At 47.5% G+C, this 24781-nt stretch overlaps 2 protein-coding genes across 2 annotated transcripts in view; one reads left to right on the top strand and one right to left on the bottom strand.

Moving 5' to 3' along the window:
* Nucleotides 1-5442, top strand: part of LOC149331916 (uncharacterized) — a 71119-nt gene extending 65677 nt beyond the window's left edge. The window contains exons 3-5 of the mRNA XM_089556919.1: nt 1773-1918; nt 3149-3278; nt 3411-5442. Coding sequence (XP_089413045.1) covers nt 1773-1918; nt 3149-3278; nt 3411-3654 — 520 coding nt within the window. The 3' untranslated portion in view covers nt 3655-5442. The remainder of the gene's footprint in view (nt 1-1772; nt 1919-3148; nt 3279-3410) is intronic.
* Nucleotides 5443-7669: 2227 nt separating this feature from the next.
* LOC149331915 (sulfotransferase ssu-1-like) lies at nt 7670-24388 on the bottom strand. The gene is made up of 5 exons (XM_089556918.1): nt 23738-24388; nt 13458-13746; nt 12074-12338; nt 11035-11238; nt 7670-9440 (listed from the first exon to the last, which is right to left on the bottom strand). The coding sequence occupies exons 1-5, from the start codon at nt 23750-23752 to the stop codon at nt 9179-9181; spliced, it is 1035 nt and encodes a 344-aa protein (XP_089413044.1). The 5' UTR covers nt 23753-24388; the 3' UTR covers nt 7670-9178.
* Nucleotides 24389-24781: the final 393 nt, after the last annotated feature.

Raw genomic sequence — 24781 nt, 5'->3', positions numbered from 1 at the left:
CCAAGTTATGCGTTTGCAGATCATGCGCTCCATGAGCTTACCTACGCAGCTCAGTAGGGCAATGGGCCGGAATGATGCGTAGTTTGTTGGCTGCTTACAGAGTTTCAAAACAGGCACAATTTTCGCCAGCTTCCATTCCGTGGGGACCTCACCAGTCATCCAGGAAGAATTGTAATACTCCAGGAGTCGAAGACGGGAGGTGTGGGGTAGCTTTGCAATGGCTTCATAGGTCAACTCATCATGACCCGGAGACGTGTGTCTGTTTGTCTCCGCGATAGCTGTGGATAGTTCTTCCATTGTGAAAGGCAGGTCTAACGCTGGCACTGCCGCCTTTGGGATGCCTGTTTGACCATTTGCGGAGAGTGTCGAATGCCTTGACCCTGCCGACAGTAGCCTGCAGTATTCTTCTGAGACTTCTTTTATAGATTTTTGTTCGTGAAGGGAGAGTGCAGCGAAGGGGTGGAGTTGTTGAGGTGGCGTGCGCATACTTCTAACTATCCGCCAAATATTGGTTATTGGTTGGCGCACATCCAGCGTAGAACAAAAGTCACGCCACTTTTGCCGATTGAGTTTATCCTTATAGCGTCGAATGTGACGTTGTGCCCGTCGGCATGCACGTAGGTCATCGAGGCTTTTTGTGCGCAGAGCTTTCCTTTCAGCTCGCCTGCGTATAGCGCAGAGCCTTTGAAATGTGTCATCATTTGAAGGTAGGCTATCATTTTTAGTTGTAATTTGTGTACTCGCTCTCAGGCAATACGCCATTGTTGATGCTAATTCCTCATTGCGAGTTGCCGCAGTAATTCCTCTGCTTACAGCGCCCTTGTATGCGTCCCAGTCTGTAGATTTTGTAAGGAATTTCTTTGGGTTCCTCTGCGCATGGAAAGCAGATATGAGGATTGGGTAATGGTCGCTTCCGCGTGTCTCCAAATCAGTGCACCAGCCAAAGTTGTGGGCGAATGAACTTGTGACAAATGTCACGTCGATGCTGCTGGTAGGTGTGTGTGGACATCACCTAGTCACATAGTCGTCTATGTATTTTTTTAATTTGACGGCTTCTCATGTGGCACATAATGGTTTATGGTTTAGGAGGGTTTAATGTCCCAAAGCGACTCAGGCTCTAAGGGACGCCGTAGTGAAAGGCTCCGGGAATTTTGACTAGCCAGGGTTCCTTAACGTGCACTGACATCGCACAGTACACGGGCCTCCATCGAAATGCGACCGCGGCGGCCGGGATCGAACCCGCGTCTTTCGGGTCAGCAGCCGAGTACCATAACAGCTGAGCCACCGCGACAGCCTGGCACATATTGGGATTACCTGTATACGTAGGTAAACGTGAAAGATGCTTTCATGCAAAAACTTATGAAAGCTCCGGCGCTTGTTGTTATCGTGCTGGTACCAGGAGTTCTGTATACCTCTGATGCGGCGCAATGCTGAGCAACAGACCAGCTTGCTATAGCGTACTGTGCAGAAGCTGAACATTCAAGCCAGTGATCTTAGCTGCGAAGCGTTCGCAGTTACAGTTACAACTTGTGTTGGCATTTTCGTGCATTGTGAACCTCAGCATGAAGCAGGGCTGACATGCGAACGTGATTCTTCTTACCTCTTTTCTTCTAAGGTTTCCAACCTTGGGCAGGAGTTCTTAGTCACTGCCATTTGGTCGAATCAAAAGCAGCTGTTATGAATGGACAGACTGGACATTTGACCTAGTGATTGACTGGATGAATAACTGTATGCTTGGTTCAGCTAATGATTGGCGTGCTCTGCATCTGCAGGATAGAGTTCTCAGCTGGGATCTGTGCGCGGCAGTTCGCCAACCGATGCCTTCCACCTCTTCCCCGGGGCATGGTCGTGGTCATCCTGGAAGGCATCAGCCAGGAGGTCTCCTCCAAGTGCAACGTGTCCAATCCACTACACAATGGTGGGCATATGACGAGCCACTTTTTCGTCAGAGTGATACCGATCTTCTGAAATGACATAAAAAAAGGCATACCACGATGGCACAGGGGGGCAGCTTCTTTAAAACGTTGAAATGAAATATTTTTGTCTTGAAATATTTCCTGCAACCATCTTCCAAAGTATATGCCATGGTTATTATTTTATTGCTTGCACTGATGAAGATGACGATGAACATTTATGGCGCAAGGGCGTCTACGGTCAAGGAGCGCCATTACGCAAGATGTTTTCGTTTTCTTTAGAATTTCACACTAAAGAAGCCAATCACCAGGTCGGGCGAAAGCATGAACCCATTGCATCACCGGTGGGTACCTGGCAGCACCGGGGTTCCAACCCCACACCTCCTGCATGGTGGACGGAATGCTCAAACCAATTCCTAGCATTGACATTTGGCACCGACGGTTCTTTCTCCCAGTTAGAGCTGTTATTAGTCAATTTTAGTCCTTTTGATATGAATTTTATTACTAAGATGGTCGCTAGCCTTGCTCACTGCGGCGCACGAGAAAAGACAGTTCTGGTAATAGGCTGTAATCCATGATATTTGAGAAACAGCGTGACACAAAAGGGTGCAAAGCATGAGTAGTCAGCACAGACACTGACTTCACCTACTTCTGTGTCCACTTCAACTTTTTGTCCTTTTTGTGTGGTGGTGTTTGCACGTAAGGCACAAAACTCTATTAATGAGTTGCTGAGTTTGACTATTGATTTTGCGAATGCTGCTTTCTTGCAAACAAACAAACAAACAAACAAACAAACAAACAAACAAACAAACAAACAAACAAACAAACAAACAAACAAACAAACAAACAAACAAACAAACAAACAAACAAACAAACAAACAAACAAACAAACAAACAAACAAACAAACAAACAAACAAACAAACAAACAAACAAACAAACAAACAAACAAACAAACAAACAAATAAACAAACAAAAAGAATGTCCCAGACCTCATTCGGGGATGTGATGCGACAGTGATAGCCGAAAAGTATAGTTAGGACCCTCATGGCTTAGAGTCAGATATATAGCACTACCACACACGGGATATTGTCCACAGCGGCCACTCTCTGGCCAACTCGATAACATCTGCTAAAAATTGAAGGAAGAAATCTTCGGTGGCGACGTTGGTAACGGGGAATGTTCCTGTTTAGGTACAGGTTTACACAGCACTGATGATATGTCATGTGTTTCGCAGAGTTCCTGAAGCACGCTCCATGCATGAACAAGGTGGGCGACACGCTGCACAAGTGCATGAAGAAGCTCACCCTAAGCCTCGACTACAGCGCCAGCATCGAGCCGCACCTGAGGGTTGGCCGCTCCTGCTGGTGAGACCTGTTTCCCATTTAAGCTGTGGCGAATTATTCAAATTATCTTCTACCCTAAGTAGCCTTGCCCCATATATCCGCAGCCTCGCAAAACACTGGACTAATCCTTTTCACTCGTCTCGCAACGCGCAGCAACTTCGCCGAGTACCTCATGTGTTCGGGCGATGCCATGCGTAAGCAGTGCGGGGAAGAGGCGGAGGACTACATCAAGAAGCTGCTGACGAGGTCGGCGGGTGACTTCATCGAGATAGCCTGCATCAACCACCGCACTGACTTCGAGTCGTGCAAGTCTTCGGCCGCCGTCGTCGACATGTCCACGACACGAATCACCTCCCTACTGTCGCCCATGGCCAAGCTAGTCTCGGCCGAGGGTTAGCTGGCGCAGTGGACGGCGTTCACCTGGACCGACCTGTACCAGGACAAGGCGGGAGAAAAGCAGACACGATCATATTTCCTAATGGACTGACCATGCTACGGCGACGCCGTCTGCGGGACCAGAGCTCGCAGACTTGGCTATGAACTGAGGAACTCTGGACAGGTCTTCTTCCCTGTGGCCGATACTGTAGCCTCAGCTGCTCAGTAGCGCAGTGGCCCATTGGGTCAGTGGTACTGCGCATTACGAAAAGAGTAGTCACCGCCACTATGCCTTGATATAACCCTGAGCTGCTGTCCAGGGAACGAAGCTTTGCAAATGCAATGTTAGGGTCACACCAAAGGCGATGGACAGCACCATTAGACTGCAACCTGTGTTCGTTTATTTGTTGTTCTTATGCTACTCTGCCACTGCCGCAAACTCCTGAGCATGCTTCTTTCCCTAAGAAGTTGACCTATCTGAAATCAGTGTGCTGACTTTAGCCATGTGAAGGCGGGGGTTCGTACTGCAGGTTACTTGCGGGAAAAACCGGCAAGAAATTTGAACTTACTGCTGACTAAACTTGACCATTGGAGCATCTTTTATGGGCTATTATCATTCCGAAGGGAACAGTACGGCTGGGCACTAAGATATACCGTGGCTAACAGACTTCAGTGTAATCTTAACTCTGTTCTGTTTCAAGCAAGCGCACACCCATGGCTATGCTTTGCTTGTTTCCAGGTAGGGAGCCATCAAGTATTTCTTGAAAAGACGCCTTCATTCGCGTGCTCTTTGAGCTGTCGAGCATGTTAACTACTCAAGATGCCGATTATTTACAGGCGGGGTCAGAATTAAGCGAAAGCAGTGTTTACAAGTTCACTGCTTCAGGAAAGCGTGAACGAACTTTATAGACTTTGTAGCATGGCAACTGGAGTAGGTTATGCTTTACCATGGAAAAAGAGCCGCTCATTTGACTTCTTTCGTTATTTGGGAGGAACTGAACAGACGAGAGCGCAGCTCTTAGGCGCCCGTTCCCGGATTCCCTGTCGTTGTCGTCAGCGTTGTCGTCGTAGTGGGCATAGCACGCCACCTGACGACCGCGGCAGGTACTAGCAGAGTGAAACGCCACCTGTCACGGCGAGAGCGGAGGAATTGACACCTGGAAGTTGTCCATCCGGAAAGATCCGACACCTGGCTGGCAGCCACAGCAGGCAATAGCAGGGCGAAACGCCACCTGCTACACCCCGTCAACAGCTGCGCCAAAATTTCCGCATTACAGACAATCGTAACCGTCTGTCAATTTTTGTTTGTTCGACTTCACTCTGGGAATGGTGCTGGTGATTATCCTAACAAATTCATGGCGCCCTTCTTGCGCTCTTTCATACCAGAGTGACGTTTGATGGCGAGCTTAATTTGGCGATGATTTAAAGCTCGCGCATGCAGCAGAGACTGATATGCATGGCGCGGGTTGCATTAGCTGTTTTTAGTGCCTTCCAGATTCTCTTTTGATTTTTTTTTATCTCGGGCAAGTTACTTTAAGTCGTCAATGTTTTCCTCCATTGAAAGCTGATACAAGTTTTGAGCATCACTGTTTCGAGCAAGCGAGGAGTCTGTTCTCTTATTATTTCTTGTACACTTTTTGTTCTCCTCGGTTTGCATGTGTGACCGTGTCTATGCCTGTAGGTGCTGTCGTCTTTTAATTCTGATTTCTCCGTTGTTGTAACAACTTCTTCCACGGATTCTCTTCTGCGCTGGCGCCTATGGTGCTGTGTCATGGTTGAATGAGTACGAATAAAAAGAAACACTTGTTCAGTTGTGACCATAGTTGAATTTCGGACCCGCAGCAGAGTAGGACTGTGGCCTAAGTGATGATGAATTTTTGTGGCCCAAAGGCATCTGTGGCCAAAGAGCGCCACGGCACAAGGTTTTTTTCTTCTACTCAAGGTGGGATCAACGACCCACTTCTCAAGCATTTTACGCTAAAGAAGCCGAGCACTAGGCAGGACAAAGCTTGTACCCATTGTATTCCCAGTGGGTACCCGGCGGCACTGGGTATCGAACCCAACACCTCCCGTATCCAAGGTGGAGGCTCAAATGAACATGCGGCCTAAGTATTAACGCTGGTAAGTATAACGCTGACTGCAAATGTTTATTCGGAAGAGGTAGGTTGGTTGGTTTATGGGGTTTAACGTCCCAAAGCGACTAAGGCTATGAGAGACGCCGTAGTGGAGGGCTCCGGAAATTTCGACCACCTGGGGTTCTTTAACGTGCACTGACATCGCACAGTACACGGGCCTCTAGAATTTCTCCTCCAAAGAAATTCAACCGCCGCAGCCGGGTTCGAATCCGCGTCTTTCGGGTCAGCAGCCGAGCACCATAACCACTGAGCCACCACGGCGGCTAGCATTCTTGTGCGTGAAAGGCCGTAACAACAGAAACGTCATTGAACACCAAGTATTTGTTGACAAAAGAACCTCTGCCTACAAGGATACTTTTGAACAAACTTTGCACAGTCGACAGATCCGCTAAGAAATGTGAAAAGTTTGGTTAGTCAAAGTAACTAGCCATATCACAAACAACCGCATGCTTGGACGAGCTACGACACATAAGGTGGACACCTTTCTCAGCGCAAAAATATAATTTAGTCTAGAAATGCTCATCCGCTATACTTTGGTTTAGAAGGATACGAATGTTTATGCACGTTTCTCCGGCCGACCTATAGCTTTCCTTTTACCTAACCTCGGAACGTTTTGAAAAGGGCTGGTCTGGGCACAACATCAGATATTTGCGGATTTACAACAAGCAGCAACAACATTCCAGCAATTTGGGATGCACATTGCAGGTAAACATAGGCTTCAATTTATGGCTACGTTGAAAAAGTTATCCTTAGAGTTATTGTAATCTTTGCTCTAACCGTTGAAATGCTTGTTTGCACTGTCCGTGAAATGAAAAAAAAATTCTGTAGAAATAATGGTACAGCGCTCTTGAATAAACACTACATACAAACAAAGTTGTCTTACACAACTGAAAATTGAGATTGTTTTTTTAAGAAAGGAAATAGCTCAGTGCCTCACATCTCAGCGGACACCTGAACCGCGCCGCAAGGAAAGAGATAAAGGAAGGAGTGAGAGAAAAAAGGAAGGAAGAGGTGCCTTAGTGGAGGGCTCCGGAATAATTTCGAAAACCTACAACAATTAGGTAAGTGGTATCCAATGGTCCGATGCCTTCCCATTCACACCTTTATATCTTCATCAAGTTCGGTTCACCTAGCAAGAAAGCTGAATTAAAATAGTTATACAAGCAATAACAAGGTCTTTGTGCTCTTGACATAGCCAGTGTGATTCAGTTTTATTTATTTGGCCTCCTATAAATATTTGTGAAGCCATCGTGTCGGAGGATTTCGAGTTTTGACTTAATAGGTCAAAATGTTTATGCCAGTTTTGAGCTGCTACAGGCTCTGTTTGATGTTGGCGATATTTAATAAAGAATAAATATTTTAAAATCATTTTTTGCCACTTGCGAGAGTTGTGATGGATTATTGCAAGGGCTAAAATTTGAGCTGCAAAGTGGTTTGGTCGGTCTACAGCTTACGAACTAACGGCACTCTTTGCTTAGTGTTTACTGTTGCTAAGGGTAATATAATATTCCTTTCTTTACTAGACAGACTGCATTAGCAGGTGTTACATTAATATTGAAACCCATGTGATTAATATTTTTTACCTAACACACACACACACATATATATATATAGGAGATTCAGTTCGAACATGTCCATTAAAGAATCTTCATTGTGATGATTTTCTCTTTTTCTCGCCAATTACCCGAAACTGCGGTCAGGTCGAAAGTGCTCCGAGAATGACATTCATGCAAAGCGGCTGTGTTTTTGCAATTAAGGCACCCAGCTCGCTTTCCCGACATTTATACTTCCAACAAATAAACTTTCAAGTCAACAAAAAATACGGGCATGAAGCGCGAAGTGATCTTCGAAACAACAGCCGGAAAAGATGGCGGAGCGAAAAAAACACAAAGCAACATTACAAACGCTGGAGTACAGTTTCATGGTTTATTAAGAATATGAGAGATTAATGAGAATACGAGAGACGCACAGAGTCTTCATTGGCCCGCCGAGCATGAATAATCTAGCCCCAACAACAAAAAAAAAAAAAGAAACCGCCCCTTTCACAGCAGCAACAAGTGTTGCTCGAGCGGAAACAGTTGGTTGACTAATCTCAGCCAACACGTGAGAAATTTATGCAGGCGTCCCGCAGTGGCTATGACACAAGCAGACTATTCTCTAGTGAGTTTTTTTTAGCGCTAGACAGCAGGGCATAGAACACGGCGTTGCTTTTGTGTCTTCTGGTTCTATGTCCTGCTGCCTAGCGCTGTTGAATAAAAAAAATTACGGAAGACACTTTGGACATTCTAAACTGCGCTTGGCGAAAGCCTCGTCCGTCCTGCCTCGCTTGCTTTCGCATCTGGTGACATGCTGAGTCGTCACATGCGCATTCGCTCCTTGTTCTTCTGGCGTTTGGTGTTGGGGGAATCCGGTGCCTGCTGCCGCTTCCCCGAATCGCTTGGCGCGGAATCATTGGGCCGCTTCGGAGCCACGCGTCTCACTCACTCGACTGTAGAGAGACGTCTGGCGAAGTAGCGGCAGTGCAGCTGCCACCGGCGATGCATGCGCGCTCGTTACTCCGCTACTGTGTGACGTCACGGTTGCTATGCACAGCTGCGCCCCCCACCGACGCGTCGGTTGCTAAGTAGGGGAGCAGGCTACGCCGCTGCGTGGAGGAGAGGCCACAGTTGGCAGGATTCCAGCGCACGGACGGACACCGCGAGCATGAGCCACAAAAGGCTTTCGCCTTAAAACTTGTTATGGACTGCCAACTCATGTAATCAGCCGTTCTTCGAGTAATATATCTCTCTGTGACATTGAGATGGCAGCTTGGATAACACAGGCACACGTGGTGGCCTTCTGGGTAATGCATATGCAGACCTGCAGTGGTATGCAGAATCGGCCGTGCCGAGAGCAGACTAAAACATTTTTTAATGAGATACTCAAATGGCTTACCGGATGCAGCTGTGGTATATAAAAGGGGCTCATACGACTGCATGGATAACGCTCATCGGGTGGGTTACATCATGACCTAGCGGCCCGTTCTTAACGGCGTCACGCCAAAGCTGGCGTAAAGCTCCACTGGATCAGCGTTGCGGGCTAAGTCTGTCTGCCAGGGCCGCAGCGGTTGATGCGGCCTCCGTGAAGCCAACTGCAAAGCAACGCCCGCATAGCGTTCACTGTTTCTCATACATATGTAAGGCCACTCGTCCTGTAGCCAGCAGATGCCAGACGCGTGCGAAGCTCTAAAGTTCTGCAGAATGAAATCGTTTCTGGAAACACCACAGCAGCCTTGCCTGCATGGCCTGGACTAAGTTCCGGTGGCCTGCACTGCAGCTAGCGTACTTTAGGCAAAAAGCGGAGATACTGATGACATGCTGCGCGTGTGCGCACTACGCCACTGTACCTCAATCAAGAGGGCACATTTCTGGTTTAAATGCTCTTGTCGGCGCTGCCAAGCGGTTCGCGTTCTTTCTTTGACCACAGTTCGAGGCAGTCTTCCCACAGGCTCAATGGGTCGAACGTTTTACACTTGTGCGCCGCCTTTTCCCGCATCCTGAGCACCTGGTCAGCCGTGAAGTGGGTCTTCCAGTCGCCCACCTGCCCCTTCCTGATCATGGTGGCGCCCTCGGAAGGCTTGGCGGTCGCACGGTGGCCGGAGTGCTCTAAGTACAGCTGTGCCCATCGGGGAAGTCTGCAGTGGGGGAGGGAACCACATGTACAGACTGATACACTGCGCCCGTACTTGAGGATTTCCATGCGCACAACGTCACAAAGAGTTGCACTCAAATCAACAAAACATAGAGCACAGATTGTTTCTTGCGAGAGTGGTTGAGACACGGAAACTATTACGCGTGCAATTTAGAGCGATGGACTCGCAACAAGATTCCTCTCATAGCATATATTTCATCGAAAGCTGTTATAAGGATGCTTTTCAGACAGGAGCTTCATCGGGTGCGCGCACTAAATCAGGCATGGCGCTGTGATCAGCGTGACGTCACAGCTGGATAAGCAGTGTGTCAGCAGTCCCTCGGATAGCGCCAAGGAAGATGCGCATGCATCCCCTAAAAAAGTTTTACACAGTCTATAGAGTGTCTATAGACTTCTGTCTATAAAGTCTATAGATTGTCTATAGACAAATCCTAGAAAACAATCTATAGGCAATACAAATGTCATAGACAGTCTATAGACAATCGATAGATATATGGCCATACACTCTTAGTACCCTTTTGTCTATAGACAGTCTATAGACTATGAACAGACAAAAAGCAATACCTATAGGAAGTCAATAGAGCTCAACAAGAAATCTATAGACTTTCTCTAGATAATTTTTATCCGTAGCAGCAGCCGGGCATTGAAGGCCCAGAAGCAGCTCTCTCTCTCGTCGCCGTAAGCGTCAGCAAAGTGAAAAAGAAGCTATGTACTGCGCCGAACGGGAATCTGTTCGAGCGCGAAACTGTACCGATCATCGCCCCTGCTTCTTGCCGGTCGCACCTTTGAATCAAATCGTGTGTTCGTACATGAATACCTACGGCCGTACATAACCTAACAACTTTCGCTGCATTAAACCGTATTAAGCCATAAGGGTAAACTTGGGGTCTTCTCTGCTCGAGATTTTATACGGCGATAGTTGCGTGGCCCACGCTCCAGAGGTTTCATAGTGGGTTCTCGAACTCAAAACAACTTCGCTTCCTAACTGTCGTTGTGAGAACTACCCAACTAAAGAGGGACATGTGCCTGTAGACTGGCACCAAATGTTCCCCTACCGCTGGTCTGCGCAGATAGACCACGAGTGGACAGAACAAGAAAAGAAAGAGGAGATTTGGACGAGCGTCACAGCAACCGTGTTGCACCGGCTGCCAAGCGAAATCCTACTGTTTCAGCTTTTTGTCTCTGCTTAATTAAATGCACCTTCTATCTTTATTAGTTCCGCCTGGTGATAGTGCACCATGCGTGTTATCGCCTACCTCTTTGTTTTTGTCCCTTTCTTTTTTATGTTTGTCCTCTCGAAGTACTCTCAAATGATTAGCACATCCATGCCACCCGATTCGTGGCCGATACCCTAGTATGGGTATAAAGACTTTTTTATTTGGGTCATCAGTAACATCAACGACTACTACTGCGTGCGCCAAAGGAACGATGTCTGACCGCAAGCCACCCAAACTCCCGCTTTCCAGTTACCCCGTAGCGGAAGCGTCCCAATGCATCTATTCCGTCACCGGGGACGCGCACTGATTACCAATACTGCCCATGCGCCTGCATGTTTTCTTGACGTTGACCTGCCTTACCTGTCCCTAGGAGTGTTGGCCATGAGGTCGGCCTGGTACACTCGCTCGAGGCGGGAGAGCTGGCGGACACCCTCCACGCTGGCCGCTTGAAGCACTTTGTCCAGAGCTTCACGGTCACGACGAAGTGCATCACCATACTGAGGACCCAAGAAATCTGCCACGGCGAGAACCCACGTCTCGGTGTCTGCCTTCAGGTCTTCATACCTGTGGAAGGAGACAATGTGCGGGAAAGCCAGCGCTTCAGCTTAAGCGTAGATTACCGGGGCAATGGCTCAGCTTGGTCGCTGTTCAGATGCCACATACACTGCCACATAAGAGAATTTACGAAGAGAAGTATGAAAGATAAGGGAAAGAATTCAGTGAAAGCTGAGAAACGTGCAGTGCAAGGGAAAGGTTTCCTGAGTATCACAACCACGGAAGCAGTCACGCTTGCCCAGATAGATGTTTCAAAAGGCGATAACGGCCGAAAAGAAGCTCATCTTTTCGCTCCAGCCCTCCTTGTAGTAGTGCCAGAGAAAAGTAAGGGATGCGCCCCGTTCTTCAGGTCGTTTGCCTAACTTACGTCCTGTGAGCTCGGGGAAGGCAGAGAGGCGACCACAGCAATGCAGCACGGGTGAGAACATTTCTACAGAGTTGTGAATCTTGCACAAGGAAACTTTGGGTTGAATGAAATTCTCGTCAATTATGACACTCAGTAGTTGATTCAAGCATTGCTCGTTCTTATACGGGTCACGAGCGCAAATAAGAAAGGCAAATGTTGCGCCAGAGAATAGCGAACAGAAAACCTCAGCACACCGATTAGAATCAGCAGCTGAAGTGGAGAGACCAAGACAAGCTTTTTTTTTTCCACAAAGGAAACATTCTTCGCTTGCAGGTGTGTTTGTTCGAGCTGAGCGCTTTTTTCCAAACCACTTATTAGTGAAATGTTATCCTTTCTTGCACTGCTGCGACTACCTTATAGTTCGACCTGATAACGTCATTTCATTTTAAATGCAAACACGTGAGGAAAATCTCTAGACAAGCAAAGAGCGGGACTTACTTGACAAAAAGGACGTTGGGGTCGTTCCTGTGGGGGTACCAGGACAGTAAATGGTCGAAGTAGTCTCCGCCATCCACAGCCCCTTCGAGGAAAAGATCGAGGAATTCGTCGAAGGTGCCTTGCTCGAAGTGGTAAATAGGGAATAGTTTGTAGTGGTGGTAGAAGGAGACGCAGCAGTCGAAGGGGTTGCGCACCACATAGATGTACTTGGCATCGGGGCAGATCCGATCCTGGTCGTACAGCATGTGTGTTTTAATGGCGCTACCTGCGAGGAAGACAGCGTTACCATTGTTGTTTGTTATAAGTTGAACATGAATTAAGTTTAACGCTTTACCTTTACATTTTTCCAGGGGGCCAATTGCCACCACTTTTTCGTAAATATGCGGGCGGCCTAAGTGATGATACCCTTTCCCGGTCACTTCCACAGCTTTACTTTGAAAGCCAGGAGTTGAGTTCCGCTTAAACGATCCGCTTAAACTCTTAAGAAGTATTTCAAAGTTTTTAGCTGATACATGAAAGACCGGTGTCGGGAAGACGCCAAAGGCGGATTATTACAGTAAGAAGTATGAGCTGGCATGATCTGCAGTTAGAAAGTATGAAAGAACTCTCATTCTGAAATCTTACGTTGTCAAAGATTGCATGCGTCATCATGTTGCCGCCGTTTCTAAGAAGAGAAAAGAGAATTTTTGAGGCATTTACAGCATTACAAAAACATTAAAGCATGACGGGTGAGGGCTAGAGTTCGTTTTACCCTCCCCAGGCTTCAAACTTTAGGTGTGCCGTAAATAATGCACCACATAGCTCAAATGAAGACACTGTGTCCTAAGTACTCTTGATGGAAGCCATAGCATCGTGACTTTGCGCCTCGGCTCCCGGCTGTCAACTGCGCGATTATGAGCAATACTTGTTGGGGTGCTAGTTGGTTCATGTTTCCAGAAAAGGGGGGTAGCGATACGGGACAGGCATTACGCCTGTCCCGTCTCGCTTGCTATGTGTTGTCCTTTCCGGCGCTACAACCCTATGCGCGATTATGCCTTTTTTTTATTGATACCTACAATCCTGATGTGGGGTATTTCATGAGGAGCGGGTCTTTACAGTGTGTGGCTGACTGAATTTTTCAATTCGCACCTTGATGTGTGCTAGGTGTGACCTATGCCGGCAGAATTCTGGATCTAGTCCTTGGCTGTATGGGCAAAGAAAGCGTTAAGAAGTGCTGTGACATGTGTGTATAGCCTTCTGTGTACGGTAACACAATTTCCAAGTGGCTACTGGTCAAATTTATGAAAAAGACATAGCCTGGTTTTTCCAGCAACAAGCAGTGCTATTAATTATCACACGCCTATCATCAGCAAATGTACACTAAACATTCGCAGTTCATAAGTACCAGGGAAAGTGAGCGCAGAGACGGTTTCGACGCCATGCCTCTCCAGGAAAGGCATGCTCTCGAAAAAGTGCTTGATGGAGGGCGGTGGTTGGCCGAGGCTGTACACGTGGTAGAGGATGTGCTGCACCCACGTCGTTCCGCACTTTGGGTAGGTGACGATGTACAGCTCGCCCGGCCGGTGCTTGTAGGAAAGGGCTCCTCGCAAGATCTCCTCGGGAAAGTGTTCGCAGAAGACGTACGAACCCACGCGACGGCTTCTGGGAACTCCTTCCGGCGCCCGCACGTCGTCCTGCACAAAACGTACAGTGCCTGGTACAGTGCTCACCGCAGCATTAGGCTCAGTATGACGTCATTTTCATAAGGGCCCATATTCGACACGACTGTAGGCGACGCCTGTCAACATATGCTTGCTCGAGCGGAAAGACTTTTATTTATTTGTTCATTTTTGTACCCGCAGGGCCATGGGCATTAGTGAGGGCAGTGGGTACAGGCGTGCAAGGAAAATCAACAAGAACAAAATGGAACGGGGTCGCTGCTAACAAAACGCTTACAGATGTGTCTACTCATGCAACGCTAGCTAAGGCGTTCTTGAAAAATCTGGTAATCTTTGATTGTTGCTGTCGGTGCGGGAAAGTGATTCTACTCTTCTGCTGTGCGACGTAAAAACGACTGAAACAAAGCGTTAGTTCTGCAAAAAGGGACACCGACTTGATAGGAATGATCTAATTGCGATGACAGGTGTTGTGGCGGAGATATGAATTCACTGCGCAAATGTGGATGATGAAAAAGTTTTTAGAAAAGACAGATACGATACATTTTCCGACGTGAGGATAACGATACATACCCAACAGTTCTGGACAAAAGCTGATGCAGTAAAAAAGAAGCGTGGGAAGTCCGTTGGTTCTTCTCCTTCATCAAAGCTGCTGCAGCGCACTGCACAAGACCCGACAAACAGCGTCGCTCGCTCTGAGCCTAAGGCGCCACAACATGACAGGAAGATCAGCGACAAGCAGCAAACCGGAAACTCTGAACAAGATATCACAAGCCTACTCATTCCGATGCTGTTTGCAGCCATCAAGGCTCTTATCCGTGCAAACCCCTCGTCAGGAGGACTCCCAGAAGTAGAAGCTGTCCTTGCAATGGAGCCGTTGGTGTCGCTCTCCTACGCTCCGCAGGGGCGTAATACCACACTTCAGTAATCATGGCTTCCACAGCGAGAACTTCGCCGCAGCTGACAATCCACAACATCTTTCGTACATGCATCATTTTCCAGTGGAACGCTCGCGGGCTACGCTCTAAACTCTCAGATTTCCGACAGCTCGTGCGAGCGTACCGCTTCCCCTTCATAGTCATCTGTGAATCACGCGTCGAGGAAACTTTCCGACTCCACGGATACTATTTCCATCATTCACAACGACCAGATAACGTCAGCAGATTGCTGATAGGCTTTCGCAAGGATATCCCGGCCTCATCGGTTGATGTCCCGCCTCACAGCGACAATGAATACGTGTGCGCTGTCACAGTTATTGCCGGACAACAGTACACTCTGATTGCAGTATATCTTGAGCCAGGCACGCCATTTGATGCTATGAGACTTGATAACTTGATAGCAAGGACGCCCTCACCGCATATTATTTGCGGGGACTTCAATGCTCATAATGAAATTTGGGGCAGCTCACATACATGTGCCCGAGGTGCCAAGCTTGCAAAACTTCTCTCCAAGCATTCGGTTCAGCCATTAAATGATGGCAGCATCACCTACCTCCGAGGCCCGACGACTACCAGCAGCATCGACTTGACATTTGTCACAAGTTCATTCGCCCACAACTTTGGCTGGTGCACTGATTTGGAGACACGCGGAAGGGACCATTACCCAATCCTCATATCGGCTTTCCATGCGCAGAGGAACCCAAAGAAATTCCTTACAAAATCTACAGACTGGGACGAATACAAGGGCGCTGTAAGCAGAGGAATTACTGCGGCAACTCGCAATGAGGAATTAGCATCAACAATGGCGTATTGCCTGAGAGCGAGTACACAAATTACAACTAAAAATGATAGCCTACCTTCAAATGATGACACATTTCAAAGGCTCTGCGCTATACGCCGGCGAGCTGAAAGGAAAGCTCTGCGCACAAAAAGCCTCGATGACCTATGTGCATGCCGACGGGCACAACGTCACATTCGACGCTATATGGATAAACTCAGTCGGCAAAAGTGGCGTGACTTTTGTTCTACGCTGGATGTGCGCCAACCAGTAACCAATATTTGGCGGATAGTTAGAGGTATGCGCACGCCACCTCAACAACTCCACCCCTTCGCTGCACTCTCCCTTCACGAACAAAAATCTATAAAAGAAGTCTCAGAAGAATACTGCAGGCTACTGTCGGCAGGGTCAGGGCATTCGACACTCTCCGCAAATGGTCAATCAGGCATCCCAAAGGCGGCAGTGCCAGCGTTAGACCTGCCTTTCACAATGGAAGAACTATCCACAGCTATCGCGGAGACAAACAGACACACGTCTCCGGGTCATGATGAAGTGACCTATGAAGCCATTGCAAAGCTACCCCACACCTCCCGTCTTCGACTCCTGGAGTATTACAATTCTTCCTGGATGACTGGTGAGGTCCCCACGGAATGGAAGCTGGCGAAAATTGTGCCTGTTTTGAAACCCTGTAAGCAGCCAACAAGCTACGCATCATTCCGGCCCATTGCCCTACTGAGCTGCGTAGGTAAGCTCATGGAGCGCATGATCTGCAAACGCATAACTTGGTTCCTAGAAAGCCGAAATGAGTTCCCCCAAGAAATGAACGGGTTCCGTCAAAACAGGTCTGCGACTGACAATATCATCTCCCTCGTCTCATCAATTGAGGAGTACCTTCATGCTGGGTACATCCCGACAGCCGTTTTCCTAGACATCAAGGCCGCCTTTGACTCTGTCTTTCACCATGCAATACTCGCCGCCTTTGCCAGTCTTGGCCTTGGAGGAAAGCTATACAAATGGATTGGGCATTATTTGAAAGAACGGCAAATTTTTATGACCACTCCAAACGGTCCAACACGCTTTCACGCAGTAGAGAGGGGCGTACCACAGGGAGCGGAGCTCAGCCCTCTCCTGTTCAATATTGCCCTTATACACATAAGAAGAAACCTTCCGCGAGGGGTCCGTATAACAATTTATGCTGATGATATCTGCATCTGGACCGCATCACGTTCGCGCTATATCACCCAGCAACGTCTACAGAGAGCGCTATTGCACATTTCGATGTACCTGGCTTCCAGAGGTCTCCGTGTCTCGCCAGAAAAGAGTGTTGCAATGGCGTTTACAAGAAAAACGATGACCCGATATCCGCTGCTCCTAGGTGGACGATCGCTACCATATGTACAATCTCAGCGATTCCTGGGTGTTGTAATCGACTATAATCTGTTATGGACACCTCAGATCAAAAAACTCCGCGAGAGGATCACTGCAGCATAGCAAGTGTTTAGGTTCATGGCGGGAACAAGGTGGGGTAGCAACTGCCGATCAATGCTTCTGCTTGAAAAAGCCTACGTTGAAGGAACCTTGCGCTACTGTCTACCAGTGTTTCAAAGATTATCTACATCAAGCAATAAGTCTCTCGTTGCCGCACGGAACAACTGCCTGCGAATATGCCTTGGCCTCCCAAAGGGTTCCTCTGCATCAGGAACAGTAGCGGAGGCAGGATGTCTCCCACTAGAGGTGATTGCCGCCCAGGAAACTATGCGTACCCATCTCCGCCATGTTCTTCAAGGGAAGAAGCACTTCCTGCACCGTGTCCACCTAACTCACAGCAACTCTAGCTTTGGCCAGGCAGTGCAGCTCCTGCCCATCCCTACTATTAATCAGCCACAGAAACTACTACCTCTGACCTTTCCTCCATGGACACTCTCTCCTCTAAAGGTGAAGAAGTTTGTTCCAGGTGTGAATGCAAAGAGCCGCATGCCACAGGCAGCTCTTCTGCAAACTACTCTCGCTTACTTAACGGAGGAATATAGGCAGCACACCCATATCTTCATCGATGGTTCAACTACTAAAGAAACCTCTTCATGTGGCCTTTATGTGCCCTCAATAGGCCATGCCCTTTCTTACGGGCTGCAGCGGAGGACATCCTCTACGACAGCTGAGCTTCACGGCATTAAGGAAGCTGTTTCTTACATCCTGCGCCGAACCGCCGACCGTTGGGTTATCTTCACCGATTCGAAAGCATCTCTTCAGATCCTGGCCAACCTGCTGAAGAAAACGAATCACCAGCCAGTTTCCCTGGACATCGGATATCTACATCATTTAGCTATTGCCGCAGGCCACTGCATAACATTTCAGTGGGTACCTGCTCACTGTGGCATTCAGGCTAATGAAAGAGCAGATGAAGCGGCCCGTAAGGGCCACCAACATCGGAGATACATTAGAACTTTTTTTACGAAATCTGATGCGTCCCAGGTGGCCAAAAGTTTTGCTTCCGAAGAAATGTATCGGCTTTGGAGTTTGCCGACATATCAGTACCAATTTCTTCACTCAATCGACCCACATCTTAGATCAAGACTCTCACCCAGAATTCCTCGACATCTGGAAACACTTTATCATCGACTTCGTCTTAATGCTGCATATACAAACGGCTTACGATACCGTTTTAGACAAATGGACAGTCCGCACTGTGACAACTGTGCCGCGATAGAAACTGTGGAGCATATCTTGCTTGAGTGCCCTGCATATGCCAACGAGCGTGCGTACTATGAACATTGCATGCAGAAGCTCTGCTCAGTGCCCCTTACAATGGACAAAGTTTTAGGTCCCTTAGCCTGCCTTAGGCAACAGAGACTTGCAATGACTTTTCTATTCACATATTTAAAAGACATTGGACATCTTGATAAGCTTTAAACTCACTTGCACGTCACCTTCACGCATTCTTCATGCAGTGAACTTCGTCAGCCCATTTGACGGACTATGCACTCCATCACTCCATAGGTTACATCAATTCTCGCCATTGCATCCTTAGGACCCATTTCATGGCCGCATTTTATCTTCGTTTTTTTTTACCTCTTCCACTCTGCTCTCCTTCTGTCTTTATCTCCCAAATTCCCCTCCCTACGCAGAGTAGCATGCCAGCGATTTTTAAGCGCCGGCTAAATTCTCTGCTCTTCATTAAAGAGTCTCTCTCTCTCTCTCTTTGAATAGGAAACAGTTTATGAACGCAATTTTTTCACATATTGCAAGGTTTCACTATAACAATCAATGTATGCCCAGATCTCCCGTCGGCATTTTTGTATTTTTGTGCTATTAATGCTTTTGCTATCATGAAAAGCGTTTCCCATCGGTGTTTTATGACAGCCTTAACCGCTGGATGAGAGCGATGGAAAAACTTTAAAGCAAAGTTTTTTTACACATCGGAAGAATGGACCGTTACCTTCAGTATTTCCATTGCAGTACCTTCGAATTTTCTAATATTTAAAATTTTGGTCCGAGAAGGTTGGACAGGGTTGGGATACAAAGCTTTCTCAAGCTCTCTTCATCATTCTACAAACCATCCATTCCTACGGTTTGTGCTTTGAAAGGTCTAAGCTACGCGTAGAATGTGGTCGGAGATCGTTTCATCAAACAAGGCGAACCTCCGCGGTACTAAGAAGTTATTCAAAACAGCTAGAATGAAAACAATGGGATTTCCTGAATTGTGCCCGCATGCACACTGCTCGGGGTCACGGCGTCTCACTACTTGGATTGCGAGAGGCAAGAAGAGCGGGGCGAGTGCTTACACGAGCGTGCTATTCTGACGTGCTCTTGAGAAAACCCTACACGTCTGCAAGCCGTTGCCTTTCGCTCCTACCTTGTGCTGTGGTGCAAGAAATAGCGAGGTGGAGAATGAACCCTTGTAATACGCTGCGAGCATGCGACCATTAGGCTTTGGCAACTGTTTGTCTGAGCCTTTCGAACCAGGGCGCCGCCATGTTTCCCCCAGGACTGCTCTCAACTCCTGGCGCTACCACTTCCAGCTTGCTTTCGCCAGGTGGGCGCAGCATTTGAACGAGCAATCTGCCGATGCTCACGTAGCGCTTCGTAGCGCCCTGTGCACAAGGCAGTAAAGCAAGCAATATGCCGATGCCTTGGCTCGAAAGGTGTGCGCGCAGTTTTGGGAGCTGCTACTGCACACCTCGTAGAAGTGACAGATCTGCTGGCACTGCTACACCGCACTCCCAGCTGTAACGAAGCGGAGTGCAGATGCACCGTAAAGTGGTGTCGCCACGAGCCTGCCAGTCGACGATGGCAGATTCTACGGGAGAGCGCTGCATCTCTGGAAAACACTCCTTCAGAACAAAGTGGCGCATAGGACAAGGTTAACTGGAGCGGTATGGGAGAAGCCTTTGTCCAGCAGTGGGCGTAGTCAGACTGATGACGATGATGAATAATATCCAGGACCACGATTGTGAAATAAAGGGAATAAGATTGTTGATTGCAAATTATCAAGAAATTGTGGCAAATAAATGAGGTAACCGGGACTGCTATCTCCTTATCTCATCCCAGCCGAGCCCAGTGGAAGCGCCGTACAGACAGTGTGAAACACAGGTAGGTAGTAGGATGGGGCTGAAGAAGAACCCGGACCGCAGATGTAATGGGGGTAAGCAGATGCAGATGCTCTTTCCCTAAGTTGCTACAGATTGTCATGACTTTGCATGTGGCAATAAATAATGACATCGGGTGTTTAAAAACCGCTGTGCGCTTGATATCTCTTCCAACCAATGATAACTAGCTTTTTTTTTCTTGGTCAGTCCAGTCTTTACTTCTCACCTATGTTGTCGGAAATTAACACTGTCGCAGAGTAAATCCTTCGGCTAGTTGGTAAAAGTTCAAATGTTTAAAAACAGCGTAAACTCTATGAGAATGAAAACAAAGACACTACACTCGCGTGTGGTGTCTTAATTCTATTGTGTCGCGTCCAGTACGTGCTGTTTTGCACAACTAACCCTACCTTCGCTGGATTCAAATGCCAAGGGTACACCCACCCCACCGATTCCTTCGTTTACATGGAGCTGGAGGTCACTGTACTCTTTCAAAACATACCCTATAGCTTCCCCATTTTTTGTGATACGAAGTTAACAAAACAATTTTTTTTTGCATTACTCGTTTCGCGGTACTCTACCACTGTAACGTTTCCTTTTCGAACGTTTAATTTATTTAGGAATATTTCTCATCCTGTTACATTAACTAGCAAGTTTGGCCTGGCAGCTTCTTTGCGTTGACTACCTGCTTCTGCGCTTCTCCTCGACACAGCATCACCTCTGAATCTACACGAGGAAAGATGTATGTAAGTCAAAGATAAAAATGGAGCATTGCCTGGGATGCTGGGATGAGACCAGCGTACTGTACACAGCTCCTCATTCGTCGTCGTGTCCTTGTGGTCACTGGAAAATTAGTTTAGTTTACATGTTTAACGTCCCAAAGCGATTCAGGCTACGAGGGACGCCGTAGTGGAGGGCTCCGGAAATTTACACCACCTGGGGTTCTTGATCGTGCACTGACATCGCACAGTACACGGGCCTCTAACATTTCGCCTCCATCGAAATGCGACCGTCGCGGCCAGGATCGAACCCGCGTCCTTCAGGTCAGCAGCCGAGTGCCGTAACCACTGAGCTACCACGGCGGCACCACATTTCTTTTAAGAACTTCCTCACAATATCGCGTCCGCAGCTGAACCATGCAGTGAAGACAGTAGAAAAACTTTCAAATAAAATACCGGAACGGTGGAGAAGACGGTCTCTCCAGGAATTCAGAGCGCTGGGGATGACAAATGGGTCAAACTTAAGACCCAAAAGTGAACCGACTTGTCCAGGATTTGTGCAATGAAAAATGAAAAATAAAAAAAAATAATAACCACTCACTGGGTATTTTATTAGTCCACTGGAACTGTTTAGCGAGTGCTGTAAGTTTAATTTCACCGATTGTCGTTGTATGTAGCTTGCAGTCTCTGTCCGCACAAATATAATCGCTTGAAAATATTATAGTGGCAAGAATATGGCGGCCGCCTGCATCTTTTAGAAAGTTCGGTAAAACTCTAGCAGCAATAGCAATAACTCACGGGCCGTGCTTTCCTATAACCGGGTGCTTTAATTTTACCGTTTAACTGTTGGCTACCTCGACCTTTTTCGAACACACCTGCAGTTTTCGATAGAATGCCTGGGGACAAGTCATAAATGTGTGAAAAAAACGCCTCGACTGTTCTGTTCTCTAGGTGATATTTGTATTTTGCGCCGTAATTTGTCATTCATACGAATGGCACTCTTTAGCGTCTCCTGAAAGGAAATTGAAGTTGTACTACATGAAATATGCTTCGCAGTTCGTACCGTTATTTTGGTGCCATTTATAGAACATCCGGTAGTGAAGTCAGCGGACAGACAGCTCTCCGCACGCATCTTTCAGTACACGTGTCCGCATTCTAAAGAGGCAAAAAGATCAAAATTCTATCGCTAGCGGATGTTGACAAGCGTGAAAATTTAGGTCATACGCCTAGTTTCCCACGGGCTCGCGTTTGATGTATACGTGGGCAAAGCTGTGTTTCCTCAAATAAGCCGCTGTTGGCAGTAAATTAGTAAGCTTGCATTCACCGCCTTCATCAAATTTTCTCAATGACCACCGAAAGACTATAAAATGGTTACGAATATTTTTCTATCGGTACCCTCGGAATTGTCCCGAAGTCTTACAAGTGCCTCTGACAACGTTTAATAATTAGGCTGGGCTATTTAGACTGAGACGAAACCGCATGAGTTGTCCGCACTGTCAACCAGTACGGTCAGCGTGCTTAATTTATGTTTATTTTTAAAAGCAAACTGTAAAAGAGATGGAGCTTTAGCTCAGTGGCTAGGGAACTTCTCTGTGGAAAAGGGTTGAAAATTGGGCGAGTTGGTACGAATTCATACCGCATGAGTTGAGCACTTGTGTTGTTGTCATTCTGTCTCTGTACCTGTTCTCTGTGGAGTCCAAGATCGTGATATCAAATCTCGATTACGTGAATTACATTTCTGTGGAGGGGAAATGCAAAAACGCTCGTGGGCTGTGGCATGTAAGTGCACTTTAAAGAACCCAAGGCGATCAACAAGAATCCGGAGCCCTTAGAGCCTCGTACTTGCGTGGACACTCGGGACGTTAAACCCCACATACAATGCCAACGTCAGCGCTGGATGTAGCGTCACGGCACAGCTGGCGGCGCAACATATATTTCAGGACTTTAAGGCGAGAGCCTGATATCGTCACATTAGCAACGAAACCCAACTTCGTTGTCGGCGTCCAGGAAAAGTGGCCCAGACATCCGCGAATGATGTCATCGGCAAAGAAAAAAATTTCTTTCGAAGGTGCGGGGAATTCCACCAAGGACCTTCAGATTGCGAGGCGAGCTCTCAACCCACAGGTCACAGAATCGCTTTTCTTGGCGAATAAAGATGAACCTCGGGTATGCATTGTCTTTACGACTGCATGCTGGGTAGGCTTGTCGTTAGAAAGGAAGGAAAACATATAAATAAAAAAAAATTAACATTTTCGCCTTCAAAGCAACTAAGTAATCTTAAGTTCCCTTTGTAATTTTTTAAAGCCTAATGTTTTCAAGCCAACCGTACGACAAGCACAGATCACAAGCAGTTTGCAGGTGATTCTTTCATACTTGAGAGGTTCTGGTGACAGCAGCCATTAGAGAGAGAGAGAGAGAGACTTTAATGAAATACAGAGAATTTAGCCGGCGTTTCAATATCGCTGGCATGCTACTCTGCGTAGGGAGGGGAATTTGGGAGAAAAAGACAGAAGGGGAGCAGCGTGGAAGAGGTAAAAAAAAAACGAAGATAAAATGATGCGACCATGAAATGGGTACTAAGGATGCAATGGCGAGTATTGATGTAACCTATGGAATAATGGAGTGCATAGTCCGACAAATGGGCTGACGAAGTTCACTGCATGAAGAATGCATGAAGGTAACGTGCAAGTGAAGTTAGAGCTTATCGAGATGTCCAATGTCTTTTAAATATGTGAAAAGAAAGTTCATTGCAAGTCTCCGTTGCCTAAAGCAGGCTAAGGGACCTAAAACTTTGTCCATTGTTAGGGGCACTGGGCAGAGCTTCTGCATGCAATGTTCACAGTACGCAGGCTCGTTAGCATACGCAGGGCACACAAGTAGGATATGTTCCACAGTTTCTATCGAGACACAGTTGTCACAATGCGGACTGTTCATTTGTCCAAAACTGTATCGCAAGCCGTTTGAGCAGCCATTAAAATACGAGGGACTCACCTGTTGTTCTGGCATGCTGACCCTCTGACGGCTGCCTCTTCAAAACACAAAGAGTGGCTGGGAACGATTCGGAACTTTGTTCCACAATCGGGTTCGCTGCGCAGGTGGCGTCGAACAGCTGGTGTTTTAGCTGCTCCGGGAGCTTATGCGAGAATGGGACGTTATAAAAGCGGAGCTCACGGCCACCGGATGCAGGGCCAAGAACGACAGAAAGGACACGTGAACTGGCATTGCGTTGAGGACGTTACGAGGTACGCTTATCTCCCCTGACTTAGCTACCGGTGGTAACACGAATATATGATCAGTAGAATAGCATGCGACGGCGGATGTAGTTCAGTGATGAGAGGATCACGATAAACTGACGAACAGCTGCGAGGGAAGGTCAGGAGGTGAAGGCCAGGAATTAGTTGAGCGCTCGGATATAGCTTGTCCGAATAATTGAACAAGAGAAAGACGTGCGACTTTCTTTTCTAGAAAGAAAAAAAAAAGCTGGGAGAGGTGAAATTAGCCCATGTACGATCTTCGAAGGAACATAACGCCTTGTATGACGCTACGCGTAGAAAGATGCTCCCGGCTTCTGCCCTTAACCCTGGATACAAGCGAGCGGTTGCACAGGAGAACGCGGGATGCTCAACAGAAAAGTGTCTCGGTCTCTTCGCCTCCGAGGCTTTTTCACGCACTTGGTCCGCGTCCAAAACCTTTCGTTACGCAACAGTAGCTGCGAGCTAGCGCCAAAGCGTTAAGATAACGCTTGATTAGTGTCACGCGGGAACGGGGCTCTTCCATCTCAGCATAACGAGCCGTTAACATCGTGCTGTGAGTCAGAAACTGCGTCACATGGTCGCGAAGAAAAAACAGGTTGTGTAAGAAGCCAACATATGCAGCGCATGGAAGCAAAGGTTGAGGTCACCGGGCTCTGGTATTGAAGCATGTTTACTCACCGTGGGTCTCATTCCTTGGAGCTACACTTAGGACTATGGCCATTTTTCGCGTTTTTAGAGAGACAGATAGACAGATGGACGGACGGACGGACGGACGGACGGA

The sequence above is a fragment of the Amblyomma mixtum genome, chromosome 8, assembly GCF_055824585.1.
Source record: "Amblyomma mixtum isolate Tamu chromosome 8, ASM5582458v1, whole genome shotgun sequence".
NCBI lineage: Eukaryota > Metazoa > Arthropoda > Arachnida > Ixodida > Ixodidae > Amblyomma > Amblyomma mixtum.
This window is presented reverse-complemented; position numbering and strand designations above follow the sequence as displayed.

What these genes read in the sequence shown, in the direction of transcription:
- LOC149331915 (XM_089556918.1), bottom strand. An exon ending in CCCAACGTCCTTTTTGTCAA is followed by an intron (nt 11,239 to 12,073) that starts GTAAGTCCCGCT and finishes CTCCTTCCACAG; the next exon opens with GTATGAAGACCTGAAGGCAG. An exon ending in GCCAACACTCCTAGGGACAG is followed by an intron (nt 9,441 to 11,034) that starts GTAAGGCAGGTC and finishes CCCCCACTGCAG; the next exon opens with ACTTCCCCGATGGGCACAGC.